The sequence below is a fragment of the Phalangium opilio genome, unplaced genomic scaffold (assembly GCF_054372755.1).
Source record: "Phalangium opilio isolate 3A_F unplaced genomic scaffold, DU_Popi_V2 ptg000025l_1, whole genome shotgun sequence".
NCBI lineage: Eukaryota > Metazoa > Arthropoda > Arachnida > Opiliones > Phalangiidae > Phalangium > Phalangium opilio.
In genome coordinates, this window is record NW_028324156.1 from 220,324 (window position 1) to 242,312 (window position 21,989).

The window sequence follows — 21,989 nt, forward strand, 5'->3', positions numbered from 1 at the left end:
AGTATAGGTAGTGTCATACTTAGGGAAGGAACATATCACTTATATACTTATGCTATGATGTGTTTAATCGTACGCGTCGCGTCATAACGTATTTTTTTGCACGAGTTTATTATATATGCTATTATAAAAGAAATCTCCTTTTGTTTGTTATTCCAGACGAAGCCCGTCAAAGGCGGCAAGGTGTCTTGGTACATTGTCTCGCTGGCGTTAGTCGTAGCGTCACTGTAACCTTGGCTTATCTGATGAGGACACTTAGGTTACCGTTAAACGACGCCTACGAACTGGTTCGTCGACGTAAAGCCAATATTTCGCCCAATTTTCATTTCCTGGGTCAACTCTTGGATTACGAGGGTCAATTACGGTTGACCCCTTCAAGTGGACAAGGAGGACCACCGACCTTAGTGGCCCAACAATCCCCGTTACTATCTGGTAACAGTATCAGTCCCATTCCCGGGAATCTAACGGTACCGTTAGGCTCCAATTTGGTACCATCCTCATCGTCCGTTCTTGACGTACCGGGAGCTTTGGCGTACGGAAACTATCCCTGTACTTGTCCGAATAGTTGCCCCTGTTCTTGTAGCGCGAGACGTAACGGGGAAGGTCGCGAGAGAAGCGAATCTGGCGTTTCAACCGCCACTTCGTCCTTAGCGACGACACCAATGTCTGCCCCACCTTGCCCATGCGCCACACGGGCTACCGCTCTTTATTTCACTTCCCCCGCCCACGCTACACCCGATTCGGGTATCGACGTTGACCGTTGGACAGAATGACCCTAGGTTATAAACACCTAACTAGTCTTTTTTTAGAAACAAATGTACTATTGACTCGGACAATACGTATTGTTTATTAGTTTTAGGTCAGTTTTTTAGACCTAATACGCCGCTCGTGATTGTGTCAAAATACTCTAATACTAAGTACGCTACGGTATTAACAATTTTTTTAGTTAATTAGACAAAAACTCTTAATTACCACCAATGCTTCTTAGATTGTGAATATTACGTTTAATTAGGGGAAAAATGTTGAACTTGAAAACTTATGTTGTGTTATGTTATGTTCGCGAGAATTGATAACAATAACAACCCTCAACCCATATGTGTTTTTGAAACAAAAGAAACTTGGGTTAACTGTTAAATACAATGTTAATGTGCCAAAACTCCCCCCCCTCCAACTCCCATTTTTAATTCTTTTTAAACTCGATCTCATCCACATTGCCCATTATTTTTTTAATTAATTAATTAATTTTAATCAGTGTTGAACTTTAATTATGATAAGCCAATTATGGATGGGATTAATATTATAACAACAAGAGGCCCAAGCAAGGTAAGGTAGTAACGTTAAATATATTGAGTATTTAAAAATTTAAAACCAGGACAAATTTTTATAATTAATTTTAATCGTGGGGTTTTTTTAATTAAATTTTTTTTTTTAATTTTTTAATTTTAATTTTTTTTTTTTTAATTTTTTTTTTTTTTTAATTTTTTTTTTAAACTTAATCATGGGGGTAAATTTTAAATATATATCTATATATATATATTAATGAAAAGGACTAATTAAGGGTCATGGTAAAGAAATTAAAATTAAATTAAATAAAATAAATAAATAAATATGGCGTGCCTTTTATTTCGTCTGCTTCAAAAACATTTTTGGGAAAAAAAATAAACAAACAAACACACTTAAAGAGCCTGTTTTAAGGCTTATTTTAAATTATATAAATATATATATTATTATATATTAATTATAATAATTAATACAGAGGGGGGAAGATTTTTATATATATTATATAAAACAGCCATAAATATTTTTAATTAAAAGTGAAAATAAAGGTAAGGCAAAATTCATGGAAAATTCAGCGAAATCATTCTTAAAAAAAAAAACATTTTTATTTCTCAGGTTTTTTAATGATGGGGAGGGAAGGGTTAAAAAAATTAAAAATAAATAATTGCAATATGTATTTTAGAAAAGTGCCACGAAGTTAAAACAAATATATATATTATATGCTCAAATTAAATTTAAAAAAATAAAAAAAAGGATTGTGGGGGTAATATCGTCGTAGTTGCAGACTTGAAAAGGACCTTTTTCTTGATTAAAATTAAAATGAATGACTTTTATTATTATAAAGTCTTACCGAGACAAAATTGTTAAAATTTGGATAGAATTAATTAAAAAATATTAGGAGATAAATTAAAACATTATTAAAGATAACAACAACAACAACAAAAAATAATACAGTGCTTTAAGAAGTTGTACAAATAAATATTTAAATCGGTGTTAAAATAAATAAATAAATAAATAAATAAATAAACAATATTAAATCCCCCCCGCGCCCTTTCTCCGGAAGAAGAAAAATAAATGCCAAAAGATAAACAAATAAACGTTGAAAACATAATTATTATTATTAATAATAATAATTAAGAAAAAATTAAAATATTTTAGAGTATTACAGAAAATCACGTTAAACAATTCATAGAAATATGTAAATAAAAATGTTAAATAGCTAATCCCATAACTCATATAGATATCGTTAATTCCTTCCTAATTAGTACCATTTAATTAATTAATGATTCTTTGATTATTTAACCGACTTTAATTAATCGTAGAAATCAAATTATAATCAAAGAATCTTCGCGATTTTTCTTTCATTTTTTTTTAATCATGATTAAAACCAATTAAAAAAAAACGACACACACCCACCCTTCTTGGTAGGAGTCCCATCTTGTAAATAATCAAATTTAAATAAATAAATAAATAAACATTAAGGTAAATATACCCGCTCCCGCGTTGTTGACACAAATAAACAAACAATACCCCCCCCCCCATTTCAGAATCCCAGTAACGTCTCATATTTCAAACAAAATTAAACATTAATACAAAATAAACATTCCAAAAAAAATAAATAAATAAATGAGAAAACAAACAAATAAACAAACACTGACTGAATTTAAAGGCAGAAAAAGAGTTAGGTAATGATTGAAGAGTTTAAAGAAAGGGTTATCGCGGGCAAAACGTTGTGTATTTAAAAAGATATAATTCGTTATTTGAAGGAATGCTTAACTAAATTGTTTTAAAAACCAAGGCTTAACGTTAAATTATTTAACGTGAATGTTTAAATGGTTTTATATATAATGGAAATGTTGACAAATGGTTCGGGGTGTCAGTTAAATATGTCATTGAAAAGGGATAAATATATATATATATAAATGATGATGGTTTTTAAACAAACAAACAAAACTTGTAAACAAACAAACAAAATTCTTGTTGTTCTTATCCGTCTTCTATATTTTGTCCAGTACCCAAAAAAAAAACTTATGAAACAACAAAAAAATCTTACATGGAGTCGAATAAAACTATTTTTTACGAAGTTTTTTTAGTCTATTTTAATTTAGGCCTATTTTTTAAAAAAAAAAATATGCCTAACGCGGAGGAAGCTAACCAATCAGAGAAGAGCTTGTAATTCCCATAAACACGTGGGATGGCCTGTGATGAGTGTTGTTGATAGTAAAGACATTTTTTGATTCCTGAAAGAGAGAGAGTGGTTCGGTTTCTCTTCAAAGACGATTTTCCTTTTCTAATATTTGCTTCCCCACGGAGCACCATAGCATTCGCCCAAGTGCCGAACTTCGTGTGTCGCCCACGCTACTACGTCATCACGTAAACCCATCTACGTAATGGCGTCACCATGAAATGTTGAAGACTTTATAGAAAACCTCTGATGGAATTACTGCCGGTCCTCGTTGTTGACCCCTGCCATTCTTCATTTATTGATATTTGAAAGTAAGTATTAGGCTTAAGAATTTAAAATCTCAAATTTAGGCTTAACCCTAACCTAATTGATGGTAGTAGATCTTTTAAGCTAGGCTAATTTTAGCCATAATAACTAGAGGGTTGTAATCTTAAATATATATGGGTGGCCCTGTCATAATTAGGCTTAATTGATAATAATAGGCTTATTTTTATTAGAAATATATTCAATAGTTCGTCCTCTATTCTGACACGGAATGGGAAAAAAAATCCGTTTTGAAAAATTAGGCTTAACTACTTCGATAAAGAATATAGATTATTAGGTGAATTGGTCTATTTTAAATTAGATTTTAGACCTAATGAGTAAATAAGAAAATACGTATGCATAGATCTAAAATATCAATAGACCGATTTTGTCACACGAATCCATTCCATTCCAAAGCGCGCGCTAGCTAGAGAGGGAAGATGGATGAAGTAACCTTCACCGGTAACCATGACAACCGCGGAGTACGGATTTTTTCTCTTTCCTTTTCTTACTCCTCTGATCTCCTCTCCTAAGTCTCTTCCTCTACCCATGGCCATCCTCTTACAGTCAATTCATTTCAAAAGCGAACGAGGTAGGTAGGGTTAGGGTTAAAGGTTGAATCCACCCACGCCCCGTTCGATATCTGTTCATTCTACTACTACAACATCCGTTTTGGGGGGTAAAAATTAGGGGTATTCCTTCTATCAGCGCGCAAACACACACCACTGCATTTCATTCTGAAAACTTTAGAATACTCCAAGGATTTTAAGTTCGAATTTTTGATAACCAGCCTGAACCGGTTCTGAGAGAGAGAGAGACTTTAAAATGAGTCTTTTGGTTTACCCTCGATAATTATTATGCCCCCAATAGACTATAGGATAATTTATTTGTAAGGAATGTGTGACTGTGTATTAGGCCTAGTATTTAAATCGGGTTTTCAAAATCAAAATTTAGGGCTAAAATAAATGACCTGTCTATCATTGGTTGAAATCAGGGAGATTACTACCATTATTATCTTATTATACAAACAAACTAATTGTTTATAGTGATATATTTAGATCATTATAACAACGGCTTCAGTGTCACTTGGCATCTTTGCAACAGTTCGAGAGCGGTATTACCCCTACTTCCACTTAACTGTCAAGTCACACTGTTCAGTGCGGGGGCGGATAGTAGCTAGAGCTCTGGCATTTTGGGAAAATGGTCCAATGAGCGAACGAGGGACATCGTATCGGGTTCGAGGCCCCAAAGTAGAAAGTCAACAGCGTCCTTGGACCATCGCCATTCCTTGGCACGGCGTACACTCTCGGACCAGGGCTGGCTGGCTGGTGTGAGAAATAGAGGTAGGTCTATTCATCCTTCCGTCACGTGACTCGTACCATCCTTTTCTCCTTCAAAACTGGATCGATATTGTCTTGAGAAGGGACTCGGCTCAGCTGCCTTTTCATTCAGAAAACTACTCTCTCAACGTGGTCTTATCATCCCACTAGACGAGTTGCTTCCATTTGCGATAGAATCTTTGTCCATTGAAGGTTATGACTTATTACCTTCCTAGAATCCATCCTATGACCTTCTGTTGTTAACTAATCTGTCTATAGTGGTAATGTCTAGGCTTGAAATTAGGTGAAAAATAGACCAAGTGGTTTAAAAGCAATTGGAATGTGGGTAGAAGATTCTTGGGTATAATTCAATTTATTCTTGTATTTATCCAAAAGCTACGCGGGGTCTTATATATTTCGCCGCTTGGGGCCCTAAGTCACAGACGATACACTATTTTTACCCCCACGTGACCCCCCTTTCCCCTTCATTAAGGCTTCAGCGTTGGCGATACTTGAACGACTATTCTACTGGTACATTTTAACCGCCCACAATTTTCTTAATGGAAAATTTTGCGGTGTAGCGTTTTGTTTTTAAAACACGATACTATATACACTATTTTGACCTATTTATCCCCAAAAAAATAGGCCTAAGGCAAGAACCAAGGGTTATTTCTTAAATAAACGCAGTGTTAGGCCTAAAATAATAATTCTAAGCCATGTTACTAAGGCTTCGAAGTTATTTTCTGTTTTCAACATTCCGTTAGAGCATAGATTTCTTATTCCAAACCAAGATTTAAAGATACGAAACGTGTCTTTGACTTAGAAGGTGAAAAAAGGAAGGAAAAACGGGTCAAAGAATAGGGATTGGCGCGTAAATAAACACGGAGAATTTCCCGCGCTTCTCTCACTCTTCGCGCGCGTCGTACAGTCTCTCCGTTCTCGCGCCGCTTTCATCCATAGGAGAAGGTAAAGGATACGGTTGTCATGGTAACCACGATCTGCAGAGAGAGAGAGGAGGTGCACGCGCCTTTTTAGCGGGAAAAGAGAAAACGCGGGAAGCTGGGAGGTCACGCGCTAGGATAAAGAAAAAGAAAAATCTGGCGCTTGTTTTGTAATTGAGAGATTACGGAGATCGGACATTATAGGGGGAATTTCTTTAAATTTCTTTAAATTTATTTAACAAAATGGGAATTAATTTATTATAAGTGTTCGAGCCCTTTTCTGATAATAGTTAACCAACGAAATACGCGCAGATTTTTCGATCCGAAGTTAATTAAAATTCTGGTCAAACAAAAACACCTCGGGGTTCATTTTAACCTCGTTTTCTTTTTATTTTCCTTTGGAGGGAAAATGGGGGAAAAATCAATTTGTGCTGGTAACTTATTTATTATCTAAACGTTCGAAAAAGGCGTCGAGGTGGTGGAAACTTATTCCCTATAACTTACCTAAACTATCTTCGATAACCTTTTGAACCCTTAGAGACTTTTCCCAATATTTTCTACCCTAATTAACTCCCATCTATAAAGTGAGTTTTATTATTAAACAATGGATCCCTATCCCCATACCGAGTTGAAAGGGGTCCATGGGTGAGGCTCTAATTATTCTCAGTGATCTTTTACGAAAGGCTTAGGCCTAATGGAGTCGGAACACGAGATGACAATATTTTTGGGAACGACCACCGGTGACAATGATGGCAGCTTTTCAGAATTGATTATCGACTGTTACTCTATTGTTTTGAGAGCTTCGTCCGACTCCATTAGGCACGATTACCGAAAGTACAAAAGGTGTTTTCAAACAAAAGCCGGAAGAGGGCGTCAATTTCGCCCCACCCCTTTCTCTCCCTCCCTTATCTAATTCATTGTCTATTCGATTCCCAGCCTTCTATAGAGATTAATTAATTGAAAAGAGACACTATTAATATCAATCTTTATTAATTAAAATCAACAATTATTTTGTTTACAGTATATATTGTTTCATAAGTTTGTTACTGGTTACAAACTTATGGAAAAAGCTTGTCATGAAGTGACGATGCGAGGTAAAACGACGCCTGGTGAGGCGCTGTCAAAGGCTTAGTAATGCAGATTAAATAGGACCTAGATGGACTGCAAAACTAACCACTTCAATTCTTGCTTGTCGTTCTGCTAGAACTAGCTCGAGCTGTAAGTCTCTCAGTAGCATTACGAAGTATAGGTAGTGTCATACTTATGGTAGGAACATATAACTTATAAACTTATGATAGTTTTCACTAAATGGGGTATTGAAAATTCTCCCCAATTTCTCTTGACTTATAAACTTCAGCGCAGTGTTGTCTGTCCCTGTATGAGTCAACTTGGTGAAGTACTGATTCAAACTGAACTGCTAGCCTTTCTATCTGCAATTTCTTGACTGGTAACACTGTGGGAACGTCAAAAATCCCACTTTAGTGGAAACAATGTATAGATTCGGTAGCTTATTTTTCTTAAAACGTATCATAGGGAATAAATTATAGAGAGATCTTAGAATAATTTCTAAACACCATATTTGGAGAAGGGGAAATGATTAATACCGTCTTCAAGGCCCCTTTATCCGTTAACGTAACGGGACATTTAATAAACAAACGACTAGTCGCCTATATAAGTTACAGATATCAATTGACAGCGCCTAAAAGCCTGGGACGACCTTTTTTAAACCCGTTTAACAACCACAAAGGATAAATTAGAACCAAGGTTGCGCGGTTTTGCACCCTACCAGGCGCTTACACGGTGTCGAATAGTTATTTATGTCTGTGTATTGTTATTATAACAGAAAGTTTCCCCGAATAGAAAGTATCCAACACCACGGTAGGTTTTAAAAGCATTTTCTTCGTCGTCTCTATTAATTTTTCTCTCCTTGGTTTTTCTCGGAAATGGCTAAATTTAATTCCGGGAATTCTGAGTTGATTAAGTATAATATTATTATTATAATAATTTTTAATTGGTCTCCCTCTCTCCCTCTTTAATTAGCTATAATTAATATTAATTAGTTTGCAGGCTCCCGCCAGTCCAGCCTAACTAACGTTATAGTTAGATATTTTGGCCATTTTTGTGAAGATATACGTCACACGTGCTTATGGTATTGATTTTAAAGTAATTTAAAATATCAGGTGGGAGTGGTTATTATTTGATTGTTTTTCCTTTCGTGGCGCCAGTTCCAAAATTTTCACCGTAAACTCATTAACTGTCGATTAAACCATAGCCCACTTGATCACGCTGGCTGCACGCGCTATAGAAGCCCGCTCAATCGACCCTAAAAATGAGAATAACATAGGTTCGGTCTAAAATTCAAACCCGTCTGGTTTTAACATGGGCCTCTATGGGAGGGGACCAGTTTTTTCAACGTTTTTGACAATATTAGTGCATCCACTGGTTCAAATCTCTTGATTTTTTAATGAGACGTGTATTGAAAGGTTTGATATTATCCTGTAAAATTTCAAGTCTTCAGCTATAATAGTTTTTTTTATAAAAAATAAAAATCATCACTTAGTAGAGAATTTTGCCCCTTCAATTTCTCTACTATGTGATGATTTTTATTTTTTATAAAAAAAACTATTATAGCTGAAGACTTGAAATTTTACAGGATAATATCAAACCTTTCAATACACGTCTCATTAAAAATTCAAGAGATTTGAACCAGTGGATGCACTAATATTGTCAAAAACGTTGAAAAAACTGGTCCCCTCCCATAGAGGCCCATGTTAAAACCAGACGGGTTTGAAAGTTTAGACCGAACCTATGTGACGCGCCGTATTCGCGAGTTAACATGTAAAAAAAATCGTTTGGACGGGCTTCTAAAGCGCGTGCAGCCAGCGTGCGTGATCAAGTAGGCTATGATTAAACGTAGCCGAGATAGGCGCGTTCTATATTTTTACAAAATAATTGATATTCCAAGAAACGATTCCAACCAATTTAATAAACTATAATCGTGTTTTTAACCGCAAAAGCGTTTAAGAAGTAATTTTTAGCTAAGCCTAATTTTGCAGAATCGATAAGAGTTGGCACTAATTTGTTTTTCTCAGTCATACTAATACAGTCAAAGGAAGACAGCTGTCACTTCCCTATTGAAAAATATTTTATAGAAGAAAGTGGACTAATAGCATAATATGTTATTATTCCGTAGACTATAATAGAGTCAAAGGCAAAAGGCTGCTACTACCGTGTATATTTTATTTCGCGCCAAAACCTAGTTGTGGACTCGTGTCTCCCGCCATCTAGCATACGTTGACGTAACCAACAGCTGATGTTTTGACCCGGTAAAAAAACCGCGAAACTTCCGTCTGCTTATGTCAGATTTGAACTTATAATTTTAAGTTTAAACGAAATCAATTAATCGCTATTAGAGTAATATTGTTAATTGTGTTCGTGAAAAGTTACGGTATGTGTTAAAAATATCTTCAACGCGGTTGGAATAGATTAAAAAGGTGTAAAGAAGGCTGATTTTAATACGTTAACGCTAAGCCTTGGATCAATGTGTTAATTTTGAACCTAATTTAAATCGCGTTTATGAACCATGGTCCAAACGGAATCGGCTAAAGATCTATTGGTCCACCTGTACCAAATAAATACGAAAAAAGAGCAACTTAAATCGACTCAGATTGTAAAGAATTCATTTAAACTTTACAGTTATCTTTTAAACTTTGCACCAAAATCAAATGACACTTTATTAAATGGTAATTATACTTCTTAACTTCCTAATAATTAATTCCAAATTATTACCACAGTATTTACCACAATATTATTCTTAATTAATCACAGGTAATCAATGCCAAAATCAATTGTTAAAAGGTTACTCAGCAGTAGATGCTTTGTTAGCCGAAATTTACTCTATGAAATGCTCTAGAAAATATGGTAGAGCTCAGAAACTGGAAGAAGTTTCATTAAAATGGATTAATAAATTAACGGATAATGAATCTCCTGGTGAGTTTTTATTGATTTTACTTTAATTAAAATCTTATATATAATAAAAAAATAAGGAAATAGAAACAAATAGAAGCAATATTGTTTAATTATTTAATATATACTGGCAAAGATCAAAAGATCAGTAAATTATCTTAATTAGCATTTAATAGAAGTTTATTTTATATTTTACTGTGTTTGATATTTTATTTCTAATCGGTGGAATCGATTTTCTCTAAGAGTATAATGTAAGCTTAGACTAGAATGAGAGAAGTACAAGGCTCTGGAAGGCTTTCGTACTGCTCTCAGTTAATATTGACCAATTTGTGTTTGCAAAAAAGGAAGTATTCGATTTTCCTCCCATTCCCTTCTCGCTTTTGATAGGCCGACATAATTCCCTCCCAGTTTCAATGTAACTATGGACGAATAGAATAGAGTTAGAAGGGTTTCTAAGCCTTTGTTAGTAGTGTCAAGAAAGGTTGAAAACGATAAGCTCGTCCTTGTGAATTTTAGCAGAGAGAATTTAGAAGGGGAGTTGAAAGGGTGGTTTGGAATGTAGCGCAACGTCGTCTGCTAAACGTTATCTAGGCAGGTCGACTTCCGGTATAATGCGTTTGTAACAGAGAGATTTTAGAACTTGTGACGCCTACCCCAAAAAGCTCAACGCGACATCTTGTTTGGGCGTCATCACGTTTAATAGAGTCAAAGGGGGGGGGCCTTCTACTCCTCTTCTAAATTCTCTCTGATTTTAGCTTCGCTTCTCCACGAGTCGGTCGAAGACGCCATTTTCGATTAGATTAATCGCAAGTCGGTCTGTACGCGTCGCTACGATTTTTGAATCAGTTCCGGTTCTGATTGAACTAAAATTATAAAATCGATGTTTAACTATTTAGTTTGATAATTAAATACCCTTCTGTGATTTAAAAAAAAATCATTGAGAATAAAAATGGGTAATCGCGAACGGGCCCAAGTTTGGCAATTTTTCCACAAAGAGGGGGAGAAATCGGTGGTTTGCGGACTCTGTGGTCAACGTTTGACATTTTGTAGTTCGACATCCACTATGAGATACCATCTCGAACGAAAACACCCTGTACAGTGGTCCATGAGCCGTAATGATAAGGGGGTAAGCGTGGACCCATTATCTGCCTCAACCGTAGTCATATCTGAAGATACTAGTACTTCTGACCCGACCTTTGATCTTTGTGAACCTTTGCGAGTCGATAAACCTAAAAAATCATACGGCCGCAAAGTTGTCAAGAAATCTGTTGAAAATAATCAATCAGATACAACCTCCTTGGTACCCTTCAACTCGGAGGTTCAAATGATCCAGCAACAACAGGGTAGTTCAGCGTCATGTATTCGGTTCAATAACAATAAAAATACGAACGCAATTACTTACTACATTACTGATATGTTAGTTCGCGATTTGTTACCGCTAAGACATTTGGAGAATCAAGGTTTTAGACAATTACTGGACTACATTGAGCCAACTTACTCAATACCTAGTCGGGAATGCGTCATGCAGTCCCTTGAGACGCTTTATAACGAGGCCAAACCGGGCGTCATTCAGTCTTTAAGTCAAGTAGATACTTTGTCAATTACAATGGATATTTGGACGTCGATTACTTCGAGGATTTTCTTGACGTTAACCGCTTATTGGGTAACTGAAGGCTGGACCCTTACCAATCGCGTCTTATCTACAAGTAGTTTAGAAGCCGGTTATACCGTGGAGGACTTGGGAACTCGCGTCCACGAGACTTTAAACGAATATTGTATCGATATCGAGAAGGTCACAGCCATTGTCCACGCGGACACTGAGAATTGGCCATCAGAAATATGTGGAATTCCAGCCGTGACGTGTTTCGCGTTCACCCTACACGAAGCCGTGAAAAGGGCGCTTGAATTACCACCTATAAGCCGTCTGGTAACTGCCTCCCGCAAGCTCGTCGGTAATGTCAAACATCTATCAGGTTCCATCGTTGAAGTACCACTTGTTCAAAAATCGCAAGTCGCTGTCTCCGAAATTAAGTTGGAAACTGATATCCCCAGTCGATGGTTTAGTACTTGTACCATGTTGAAGTTACTTCACGAACAGCGTCACATCATAAATGCCCTGGTTGGTGATGAAGTCATGGAAAGATCTAGCGGTGGCGTTTTTGGAGAGAACTCGGAACAGTGGGACATCCTTGGGGAAATCGTTTGTATTCTTCACCCCTTGAAGACAGCGACTGAAGTAATTTCGGTTGATAAGAACGTCTCTGTGTCCAGCGTTTTCCCAATCCTTCATGGACTTACTACCGTCCATCTCAGCGACAAGTTAGAAGACAGCGATACCGCCAAGTTATTTAAGCAAGTAGTTCGGTCGGAGATTGATTCACGCTGGTCCTTGGATTCCATTGAAGTGGTTCAGACAGTCCCGGTCATCGCGAGTCTATTGGACCCGCGATATAGGGACCCCTTATACTTGAGCGTGGAACAAAGAGGCAACGTTAAAGATTGTTTGATGAAGGTTGTCGCCTCCTGTCCCTCGAGTGACCAAAAGGTTTCACCCGAGGAAGACAATTCCATGAGTGTTGTACCAACAACTTCTTCAACAAGCTCAAACATGAATTTAAGCGCTTTGGAGTTCTTATTGGGACGACACGTCATGATGGACCAACAATCTCATTGTAACGGTGGTAGTGACGCGTCCGAAGCCGAGTTCAAACTCTATATGGACCCCATTATGAATCCGCCAGCCGCGACTGACACTAACCCGTTGCAATGGTGGCAATCTAATAGATTGAGGTTCCCCATTTTGGCGCGAAATGCCAAGAGATTCCTGTGCGTCCCAGCAACTTACGCTCCAACTGACAAACTCTTTACCAGCGAAGGGATTTTATTCAATAGCAGTAGATCTCAATTGGAATACGAATGCATTAATTATTTGCTGTTTTTGAATAGCAATATTGCCACAAGAAAAATGTGAACTTAGACTTATGTACGTGTCTCGTAATAAAACAGAGTTCTTGAATGTTTTTCGAAGCTTATTTTCTTGACCACTGATTTCTTACACGCCATTCCCACAAAGCGTTTTCCATTACCGTTTAAATTTCAAAAGCTATCACGTCCCATCCCAAAGTTGATCGATATTTTTATCAAATTTCGATTAACAGCTGGACACGATTTTGAGAAATGTTTGAAGTTCTTATTGCACTTATCCAACTGGCAAAACGCGGACAAGACCGTTCTTGGTGCTCCCTGGACTATACCAGTCATATCTCCATCGGTAAACCTTAAAATTTTGCAATTAAAAATTCCAATTATCGTGTCAAATACCCCAAGCAGATGTACATAATACTTCTCTTCAAGAGAAGTGTACCACCACAAAGCGGTCGGGGTAATTGTAACACGATTCTTCCCAACATCATTTTTCATTTGGAGCAAGGTTACTAAACCGAATCACGTACGCGATAAATAGTTCCCTCATCATTAGTATATAGGGAGCTAACAACTGGCTAGGGGGAAGAGATAGTCTGACGTCACGCAACCCCTCTCTGGTTGGAATTTTTGCGCGTAGAATACTGTTTCCAACCGTTAGGGTGGGACGAAACTCCAGTAAGAGATAGAAGAGTGTGACGTTTCAGGGCCAGAACTGTTAGCTCCCTTAGCCAAGGCGCGCTTGTGGATTGTTGTCCCTCGTCAAGACAATCAAGGTTTGTGGGTTGATTGCTAAGGATTCAGTGCTGGCAAACAGCTATGGAATTCACCCTAACACGGTGCGATGACCATCTGAAGTTTGATGAGCGGGAGAGCAAACAAAACGGGACCATGAGCCTGGGAAGAATCATGTTACATAATCAAAGTATTAAGAGGATACAGAGTGTCATCCTTCTGCCATTAGATATTCAAGGATGAAGAAACACGCGTTCCCATGACACACGGCGACTCCAACATCTACAAGACGTCGTTTTATTACACTCATTACCCTGACAAAATATTCGAGGAAGTTCAAACTATATCTCAATCGGATGATAATTGTTTGGAAAGAATTTTCGAAGCCATACCTGGGAGAGACCATAATGGTAACACCCTCTTCAAGATGCCCGATAATAGAATGAATTCCATCAACTATAAGGGATTTTTCTTATTCGGGGCTGTTCGAAATACCTCGAATTTGATGAGGGAAGACAGCACGGAGATAAACTTGAGTTTACCCGTTTTAGCCAACAAACAACCAAAGTTAGTTTGATCACGATTTTAATTACCCTCCTTATTCATTAACAAGTTGGATTAAACCCACGTCATTTCGTAGTCCAATGATGTTTTCGTTGTCCGAGGTTAATAACAAGGAGAAGTTGAAGGTAGGTGAAGTGGTTTGAGGGTTTAACGGACTTTAACGGCAGTCCATGGCCAACGCGCTCTCGCATTAAGAAGGATTGTTCGCACTTGAAGACATAAGTTTAAAATCATAATACAGAAATCCGAATTAACACCATCACCGGAAGATGAGGGTTTTGTTGACGTGGAGTCCGGGGTCACGACCCCCGAGCAAACTGATCCGACTGCAATTTGGCAAGAGGTCTGCAAGACCAAGGATACTTTACCAACCCGAACGTGGGAGACGAGAATCGGTCCACCGAGACCTCTAAATCGGTTAGTTTCAAAATAAAATGATGGCCGCGTCCATTGAATGATGGATGACCTTTGAACCTGATATAGGAGAACGCTTTTAACTTCGGCTGGTCCCGAAGCAACTAACAACGTGTATCTTAATTACTTACACGATCTTCAATTAATGGCCGGGTTGTCTTCTGGTAACCTTTTACCAATTGGATCGTCGCAGTTAACTTTAGGACAGTTATTTTTGGATGTGGTACACTTACTTCTTGGTGTCACTTCGGATACTTTCCTTTACGAAGGAGTAAGTTAAATTTATATTAATTTAGGCTTAATTTAAGGTAAGTCTGGAATATTTAATTCACTTCGTAAACAGGACACTCGCAAATTTTATATCAAATCCTCCGCGTACGTCACTGGTTCGACACCAGAAACCTTAGGCAAAATGATGGAAGATTTCTTAGATTGTGGCGCGATATACGTCCACTTGGAGGAGTTTTCCTCTGGGATGGAGACGGATTACTTGTCTCACGCGGGTTTCGTGGTACAAAGGTTTAAAGAGGGTATCAGTGACTACTTGCAGTATTACCGCGGATTCATCCTTCACGTTGCTGAAACGCATGGCGAATCTCTACTTCTGTTTCATAGAAAAATACTTGGCATCTACAGACAGTTAAGGTACAAGTACCTAGTCACTTCCCCTTTAGTTATCATGCAAGTATCTGACACATTTTGCGCAGATATTTGAAGGATCTATGCGCGGGAGAACGCAATGTTCAAGCCAGAATTGGCTTAAGAATGGGTTTGCCTAAAGGCTTGCAATTACTGACGTATCTTTATGACCAATCTATCAAAGATTGGGGTGGAGACAATACCTACATTTTGCTGTTTTTATTAAGATGCGCGTGCGCTCCTTATTTGATATTTTTGCAAAATTGGTTATTTGAAGCTAAGTGCTACGACCCCCATTCTGAATACGACATTGAGATGAATGAAAATTTTCTATCCGGGAATTTGGGTAAGTACTTTAAATTTTTCCCTAAACCGTTAATTTAGTTACAATTATAATTAATCATGATTTAAAGGCGAGTTATTTTGGCAAGAAGGTTTCAAATTAAAGCCTAAACTTCGAGCGGCACCCTTCTTGGGTCCCATGATGGCAAAGGCCATCTTAGTTTGCGGGAAATCTTTAAATCTCTTAAAAATATGTCACCCAAAACATCGATTATTAGACGGAAGACATCATCTACGACCAGTATTATCCGTGTCCTTGACGCGAAAAGAATTAAAAGAGACGCAAGATCGAAGCGAAGCCTATTTCAAGTCCTTGAACGCTGAACTGGAACCTCAAGTACCTCCGAAAGACAAGATAATCAAGAAGATTCAACTGAAAACTTGCGTTGATGTGACGGTACCCAAGGAAGGTGATAATAACATTCTAATAAGTCCAGTTGTCCCGGTCAAGTCGGTGGTTGAAGAAGAAGAAGTAGCTAAGCCTGACGCGACCAAAACTGCTGCTAAGGCAAAAATTAGTTATCCGGCGAAACTTAAGGATATGGAGGAAGAAATGTCCGAAATTGACCAAGAGTTTCAAAGAATTGAATCGGAATTGATTAAGGAATTAACTGACGAGTATCAGGAAATGGTGGAAGCTGAGGACCGGAAGTTGGAGTTGATTAACTGGCAGAGTAAGAGATTAGGATTGGAAGCGACTTCAACAACCAATAAGACGACTGAAACGGTCATGTCCTCGGAGTTTCAAAGTTATTCCTCCTCAACCTCTTTCGTTTCAACCAGGATGACAACTGAAAGAGTCGAAAGTACCACCACCACCACCACTGTCACGAAGATTAGTGGTGCAAGTACTTCCTTCAATTTAATGACCTTGGAGGACGAAACCTTGTCCAATCAAAACGCGGCGGATGATAGTGACGTGGAAAGTGATATAGATAGTGACAGTGAAAGCTTACCGACGGTTAGGGAGAGGATAACGATTGTTGCCCCGCAATTGGACAGTAATATACAAGAAGAGGATGACATCGAATTACCACCTGATGACGACGAGATTGTTCAAAATGATAAATCTGAGGAAAAAGCTGATCAAACGATAGAGGACAATGTCGAGGACAATATGGAAGACGAAGACACTCTTAAAGATGATAATGTTGATGAGAACCAAGATGTTGAAGACATTGTCGAGGACATGGAGACTTCTCTTTACAAGTCAATGTACTTGATACACGAACCGGCGCCGTACGAAGCCGAATATAGTAACAACACTTTTGGTAAGTTAAATTATTTAATTTTTCGTTAGTTCCTTTGTTCTTTTGTTCAATCGTCCCAATTTGTTAAATGTATCAGCATCTTGTCCATCACGCGACTTGTTCTCAATTACAAAGTCAGCTAGTCAGGTATTCGCCCCCGATGATTGCAATGATGATGAGGAATTCATTTCGGATATTATTCCTTTACCAATGTTAATTCAACGTTCATTGCATCCCCCTCTTTTAGCCCAGTATGTACCTTTCTACCAATTACTCTTCCAATGACGTCACCTGTTATAATTGCGCCCTAACGCGACTTCTTTACTTCAGAATTCGATTGGTTAATCGCGCAACTTTGAATTACTTCAACGAGGAATTAAAAATTAACGATCATTTTGAAGCCCTGAGGAATTTCTTTTTCTTTCAAGATGGCGAATTCGGTCATTCTTTGTCGCAGCATATCTTTGATAAAGTAATTACACCATGCAGCGTGCTTGTTTTAATTGGTCAGTTATCTAATTATATCGTTAGCTCTGCGATGGTTCCCATAATCTGTACAATTGTCTTTCGAATCCGTTCGAATTGATGAGTGTTTTAGAAACGGCACTTTCTTCATCGTTGCCATCATCGAGGGAAAGTGGTTTATGCGAGAATTTATACTTGGTAAATAGGTCAGATGGTTCGTCACGTCATCGTAACGTGACGAAATATATTTCGTTGAAATATAAAGTCACGTGGCCGATTAATTTAATTATTAACGATGTCTGCCTCGAAAATTACGATAAAATATTCTCCCTGCTTTTGAGAGTGAAACAAGTCATTTGGGCTTTGACTAATTGTTGGTATCATTTGAAGAATAAAGGTAATTAGGCCTATTTTTTAATGAATTATTTTGATCGTTACTCGTTAGGTTTGTGAAATGCTCTTTTTAATTAATTGTTTTTAGACGATAAGTATGGTAGATTATCGGGTGTATTAGAATACCGTCGTATTCAGTTATTTCGTCATGAAATGCTGCATTTTATTCGTTCGGTTCATACTCACTTGTGCTGTCAGTTGCTCCAGTTAAGTTGGGCCGAATTTCAGGATTCTATAAAAAATAAAGTCAAAGATTTGGACGATTTGAAGGCAGCACATGAAAGTTATTTAAACTTTGCATTAAGAAGGTTTGTTACTTAAAATCATTGCTTAAAATCCCTGAAAAGTAGGCTTAGGCGTTGGTTTTTTACAAGTGTTAAGCCTAATCCCTGAAAAAGTAGGCCTAGGGCGACGGTCTACATCTAAGTGTTAAGCCTAATTCCTGAAAAGTAGACTTAGGCGACGGGGTACTACTAATTGTTAAGCCTAATTCCTGAAAAGTAGGCTTAGGCGACGGGGTACTACTAAGTGTTAAGCCTAATTCCTGAAAAGTAGGCTTAGGCGAAGGGGTACTACTAAGTGTTAAGCCTAATTCCTGAAAAGTAGGCTTAGGCGAAGGGGTACTACTAAGTGTTAAGCCTAATTCCTAAAGCGTAGGCCTAGGGCGCCTGTCTACGACTAAGTGTTACGCCTAATTCTTGAAAAGTAGGCTTAGGTTAACTACTAAGTGTTACGCCTAATTCTTGAAAAGTAGGCTTAGGTTAACTACTAAGTGTTAAGCCTAATTCTTGAAAAGTAGGCTTAGGTTAACTACTAAGTGTTACGCCTAATTCTTGAAAATTAGGCTTAGGTTAACTACTAAGTGTTCAGCCCAATTCCTGAAAAGTAGGCTTAGGTTAACTACTAAGTGTTAGTCCTTTGTTCTATAATTTCAGATGTTTATTGGCCAAAGATCAGGAAGGGGTATTAAAAATACTGGAACGGGCATTCAGTTTGATTCAACAGTTTCATTTACAAGTGATTTCGTTGTCATGGGAACCAGGACGATGTTCCGATGATAATGGATTTGATCGAGTCATGAAAACCAGGATGGAGTTTCTCTCATGTTCCCTAAAGCTTTATAAAGGTAATGTTCATTATTTTTAGGCCTAAATTGGTTTTTGTCAGTTCGGGTAGGCTTATATATTTGTCAGTCGAACATAGTAATTGTCAGAGAGATTACAAGTTATAATATTTCTGTTAGATTTTTATTCTATCAATTTAACTATTCAAAATTGCGAAATCTATACATTCTTCTTTGTACTTTTTCACTTGTTAACCCTCTTCCAAAATTTATAACTGTATCAAAAACATTATGCACACATTGCACTGGCAGATTGGCTCTGCTCACCAAAGGTATTTTTAAAACACTTTCTTAATTAAGAGTTCTTTTCTTAATTCCAATCTTCTAATTTTCATCCTCTTAAGCCTTAGTTAACGCACGATCCTAATTCCTAAGCCTAATTCTTAACCGTAGTATAAGTTTCCCGCCAAAATTTGAGCTCAAACTAGTTTAAACTTCCCAAAGTCTAAGATAGATGGCGTTAGTGTGTCATCGATTTTTGTTTCCTCTCCTTTAATCGATTATCGATTCCAAACTTTTCCCGCGTAAAAGTTTCCCGCCAGTTTTGTTTCGCCGCGTAAATTTTCCCTCCATTTATTTTTTTTGGTACAAAAGGGTAAAATGTGTTTTTAAACGCGTTTTTTCAGTCTTAAAAGTATCGCTTAAAAAGCACAAACAACAATACGTCATGGATTTTCTAGTCCTTCTCGATTTCAATGCATTTCTCGACCAATCACTGGCTAGTTTACGTAAAACGTGAATGAAAAGTTATCGTTAAGCCTTTGTAATTTAAATAAAACGTAATTTGAACGATTGTTTATTGTCTTTTTTTTATCTGGTAAGTACCGGTTTTTCTACTAAATAGAAAGTTGTTGTGGGTCAAAACGTTAAATATCTCAAGGAATTTCGGCCAAAAGGGTACAGAGGTATTTAAACAATCTTCCCATGCCATTTAGGCTTAAGTCCAACCATTTGACAAGATAATATAACCCGTTTTAAATAGCCTTTTTGATATAAAAACTTTAATTCGATATTGAAACAAGTTTATAAGTCATTTTTAAACCCTCCAAAACGCGATTATTCTTTAGGCATTTTCAACCTACCTGAACCTTATCATTTAACAGAAAGATTATTTATTTTAAGCGATTTTAATTCAAAATGAGATAAATTTTCGCCTCTAGCCTTTTTAAAGTAATTATAGTTTGATAATCCATAGTACTATCATAGGCATACACGAATAAGCTCTTGGCTTCGATTAAAAATGCCCCTCATGACTTCAGGGTCTTAAATTTAAACTATGAAAAAATAAAAAAATGCTAAATTATATTTTAAAGTTGGTAAGAAAAACCTGTCATCCAGGATAGAGTTAATAAAACTTGTACCAGCTAATGTTTAAAGATAAAAAATAACCACCAATAAAGGGGATGTTAGTAGAAAAGCTCGGTTTTGGTAGGGAGGGTAGTGCTACAGTTGGGTCTCTCTCTCCCTAAAAGATTGGGGGATCTGCTGCGAAAGAATTTCTGAAACAACCACCACCACGAGAAATGAACGAAGACGGCCTTGTGCTATGGGTTCGGTTGTCTTAGCTGTGTGTTTCAAAAAGCTTAGGCGGGCCAGTTTTTACAGAATCTGCAGAGATTCATTTAAGACTGGGGGTGAAGCGCAATTTAGGATGAAATAGGACGCCAAAGTTTCGTTCCGCGCCTCTCTGTTAGACTTCAAAGTCTGTTTGTTAACCACAAAGTTCACGTTTTATTTTACGAGGGAAGAAGTATCGTGGTTTTACAGTAAATAATGTGAATTATATGTAGTGGTGGTTAGTTTGCAGTTGTAGTTGGTAACGGGACGTACGGTTTTAAGCCTAACCGTACGTCATTGTTTGCGTCATTCAAGAGAACTGTAAAAACACGGTGAGTGTACGTCTTTTTGTAGTTTTAAATTATTTCATTTAGAAATTATTGTTTATTTTATGTAAATTTCGTGATTTTATCGTCTGCTATAACTCCTTTCCTAAGCCTAATGTTACTTTTAATTTCGTAAAAGACGGTTTGACATATTATAGAGCACGCACGAGGGGGCGCGCGCGGGAATTGATTAACCTTTTAACCCAACCTCCTCTTGTCCTTGAACTTATTGTTAAGCCTAATTTCAAACTTTATTAATAGTGTTAGTTACACAAAAGAGTTTTAGGCTCGCCACTCAGACATTATAAACCCAAACCAGGGTCAAGGATCTGTTTGAATTATACGTAAGAAAAAAAAAAACAGACTTCAGACTCTCGTGACGTAGATTAAAGCGACCAGTCAATCGTAACCGCCCACGGGTCAAAACTCAAGAAATTTTTAGTTCTTTTTTACGTTAAAAGGAAGAGAAAACTGAAAAAGTACTTTTCCCTCCCTCAAGAGAAGAGTTGGTGGCGGAAATCAGGTACTACCCTCTTGTTCTCATTTAGTATTTTTTAAGCCTTTTTCTTTTGGCGTTGAGAAATCGAGCGAATCCGTTCAGTTTTTCGTGTTATTTGAAAGGTTTTTGGCGCTAAAGATTCCTCCCACACCCTCAAGTTAACTTCTATTTATGCAATTTTTTTTTACCAAAAAAGGGGGTCGAAAATATTTAGAATTCTCGACGGGGTGCGTTTAGTTTTACTTGAGTTCGTTTACGGGAAAGTTTGCCTTGTATTACAATCGTCTTTTATCGGAAATTTCGAAGGAATACGTGGTTTTTTTTCGCGATGATTTGAAGAAATGTTTTTTATTCAAATCGCGTTGTGTTTTATTGGAAACAAAGGCTTAGGAATGAGTTTTCTCGCAAGTTGCAACTACTGAAGGGTATGTTACTTTATTATTCCAAGTGTTTCTGTTGATTTACATAGTATTGAAAGCAATAAGAGAAATAGGCCTTTTCGGTTGAAACCCCAGGCTATTTCATGCCTTCATTTATCTACAGAACAAACATAATATTATAGACCTTATTAATTGAAACATAGTGCAAGAAATGATTCCAACACTAAGCTATTGCATGCCTTCATTTATCTACAGAGCAAATATAATATTATAGACCTTATTAATTATAAAACATGGTGCAACTCTAACATCAAGAAATTATTTCAAATTAACTGCAATACAAATAGACATTTTCAGTTGAAACCCCAAGCTATTTCGTTTCACCCCTTAA

At 37.2% G+C, this 21,989-nt stretch overlaps 3 protein-coding genes across 7 annotated transcripts in view; all 3 read left to right on the forward strand.

Moving 5' to 3' along the window:
* Window positions 1-3,358, forward strand: part of LOC149691566 (dual specificity protein phosphatase 6-like) — a 30,130-nt gene extending 26,772 nt beyond the window's left edge. For all 3 annotated transcript variants that reach the window (XM_089868912.1, XM_089868911.1, XM_089868913.1), the window contains exon 4: window positions 157-3,358. In XM_089868912.1, coding sequence (XP_089725038.1) covers window positions 157-770 — 614 coding nt within the window. In that variant the 3' untranslated portion in view covers window positions 771-3,358. The remainder of the gene's footprint in view (window positions 1-156) is intronic.
* A 5,239-nt stretch (window positions 3,359-8,597) lies between these two features.
* Window positions 8,598-19,630, forward strand: Grip163 (gamma-tubulin complex component 6). The gene is made up of 16 exons (XM_089868889.1): window positions 8,598-9,766; window positions 9,852-10,013; window positions 13,148-13,260; window positions 13,876-14,213; window positions 14,287-14,335; window positions 14,452-14,627; window positions 14,694-14,895; window positions 14,968-15,269; window positions 15,332-15,609; window positions 15,677-16,876; window positions 16,953-17,106; window positions 17,186-17,327; window positions 17,387-17,717; window positions 17,802-18,021; window positions 18,649-18,839; window positions 19,463-19,630. The coding sequence occupies exons 1-16, from the start codon at window positions 9,607-9,609 to the stop codon at window positions 19,573-19,575; spliced, it is 4,131 nt and encodes a 1,376-aa protein (XP_089725015.1). The 5' UTR covers window positions 8,598-9,606; the 3' UTR covers window positions 19,576-19,630.
* A 688-nt stretch (window positions 19,631-20,318) lies between these two features.
* LOC149691568 (uncharacterized) overlaps window positions 20,319-21,989 on the forward strand; it is a 58,689-nt gene continuing 57,018 nt past the window's right edge. The window contains exon 1 of one of the 3 annotated variants that reach the window (XM_089868891.1): window positions 20,319-20,725. The gene's annotated coding sequence lies outside the window, so the exon portion shown is untranslated. Of the gene's footprint in view, window positions 20,726-21,224; window positions 21,243-21,497; window positions 21,644-21,989 lie in introns of those variants that run through there. The other 2 variants (XM_089868893.1, XM_089868892.1) reach the window with 2 other exon arrangements.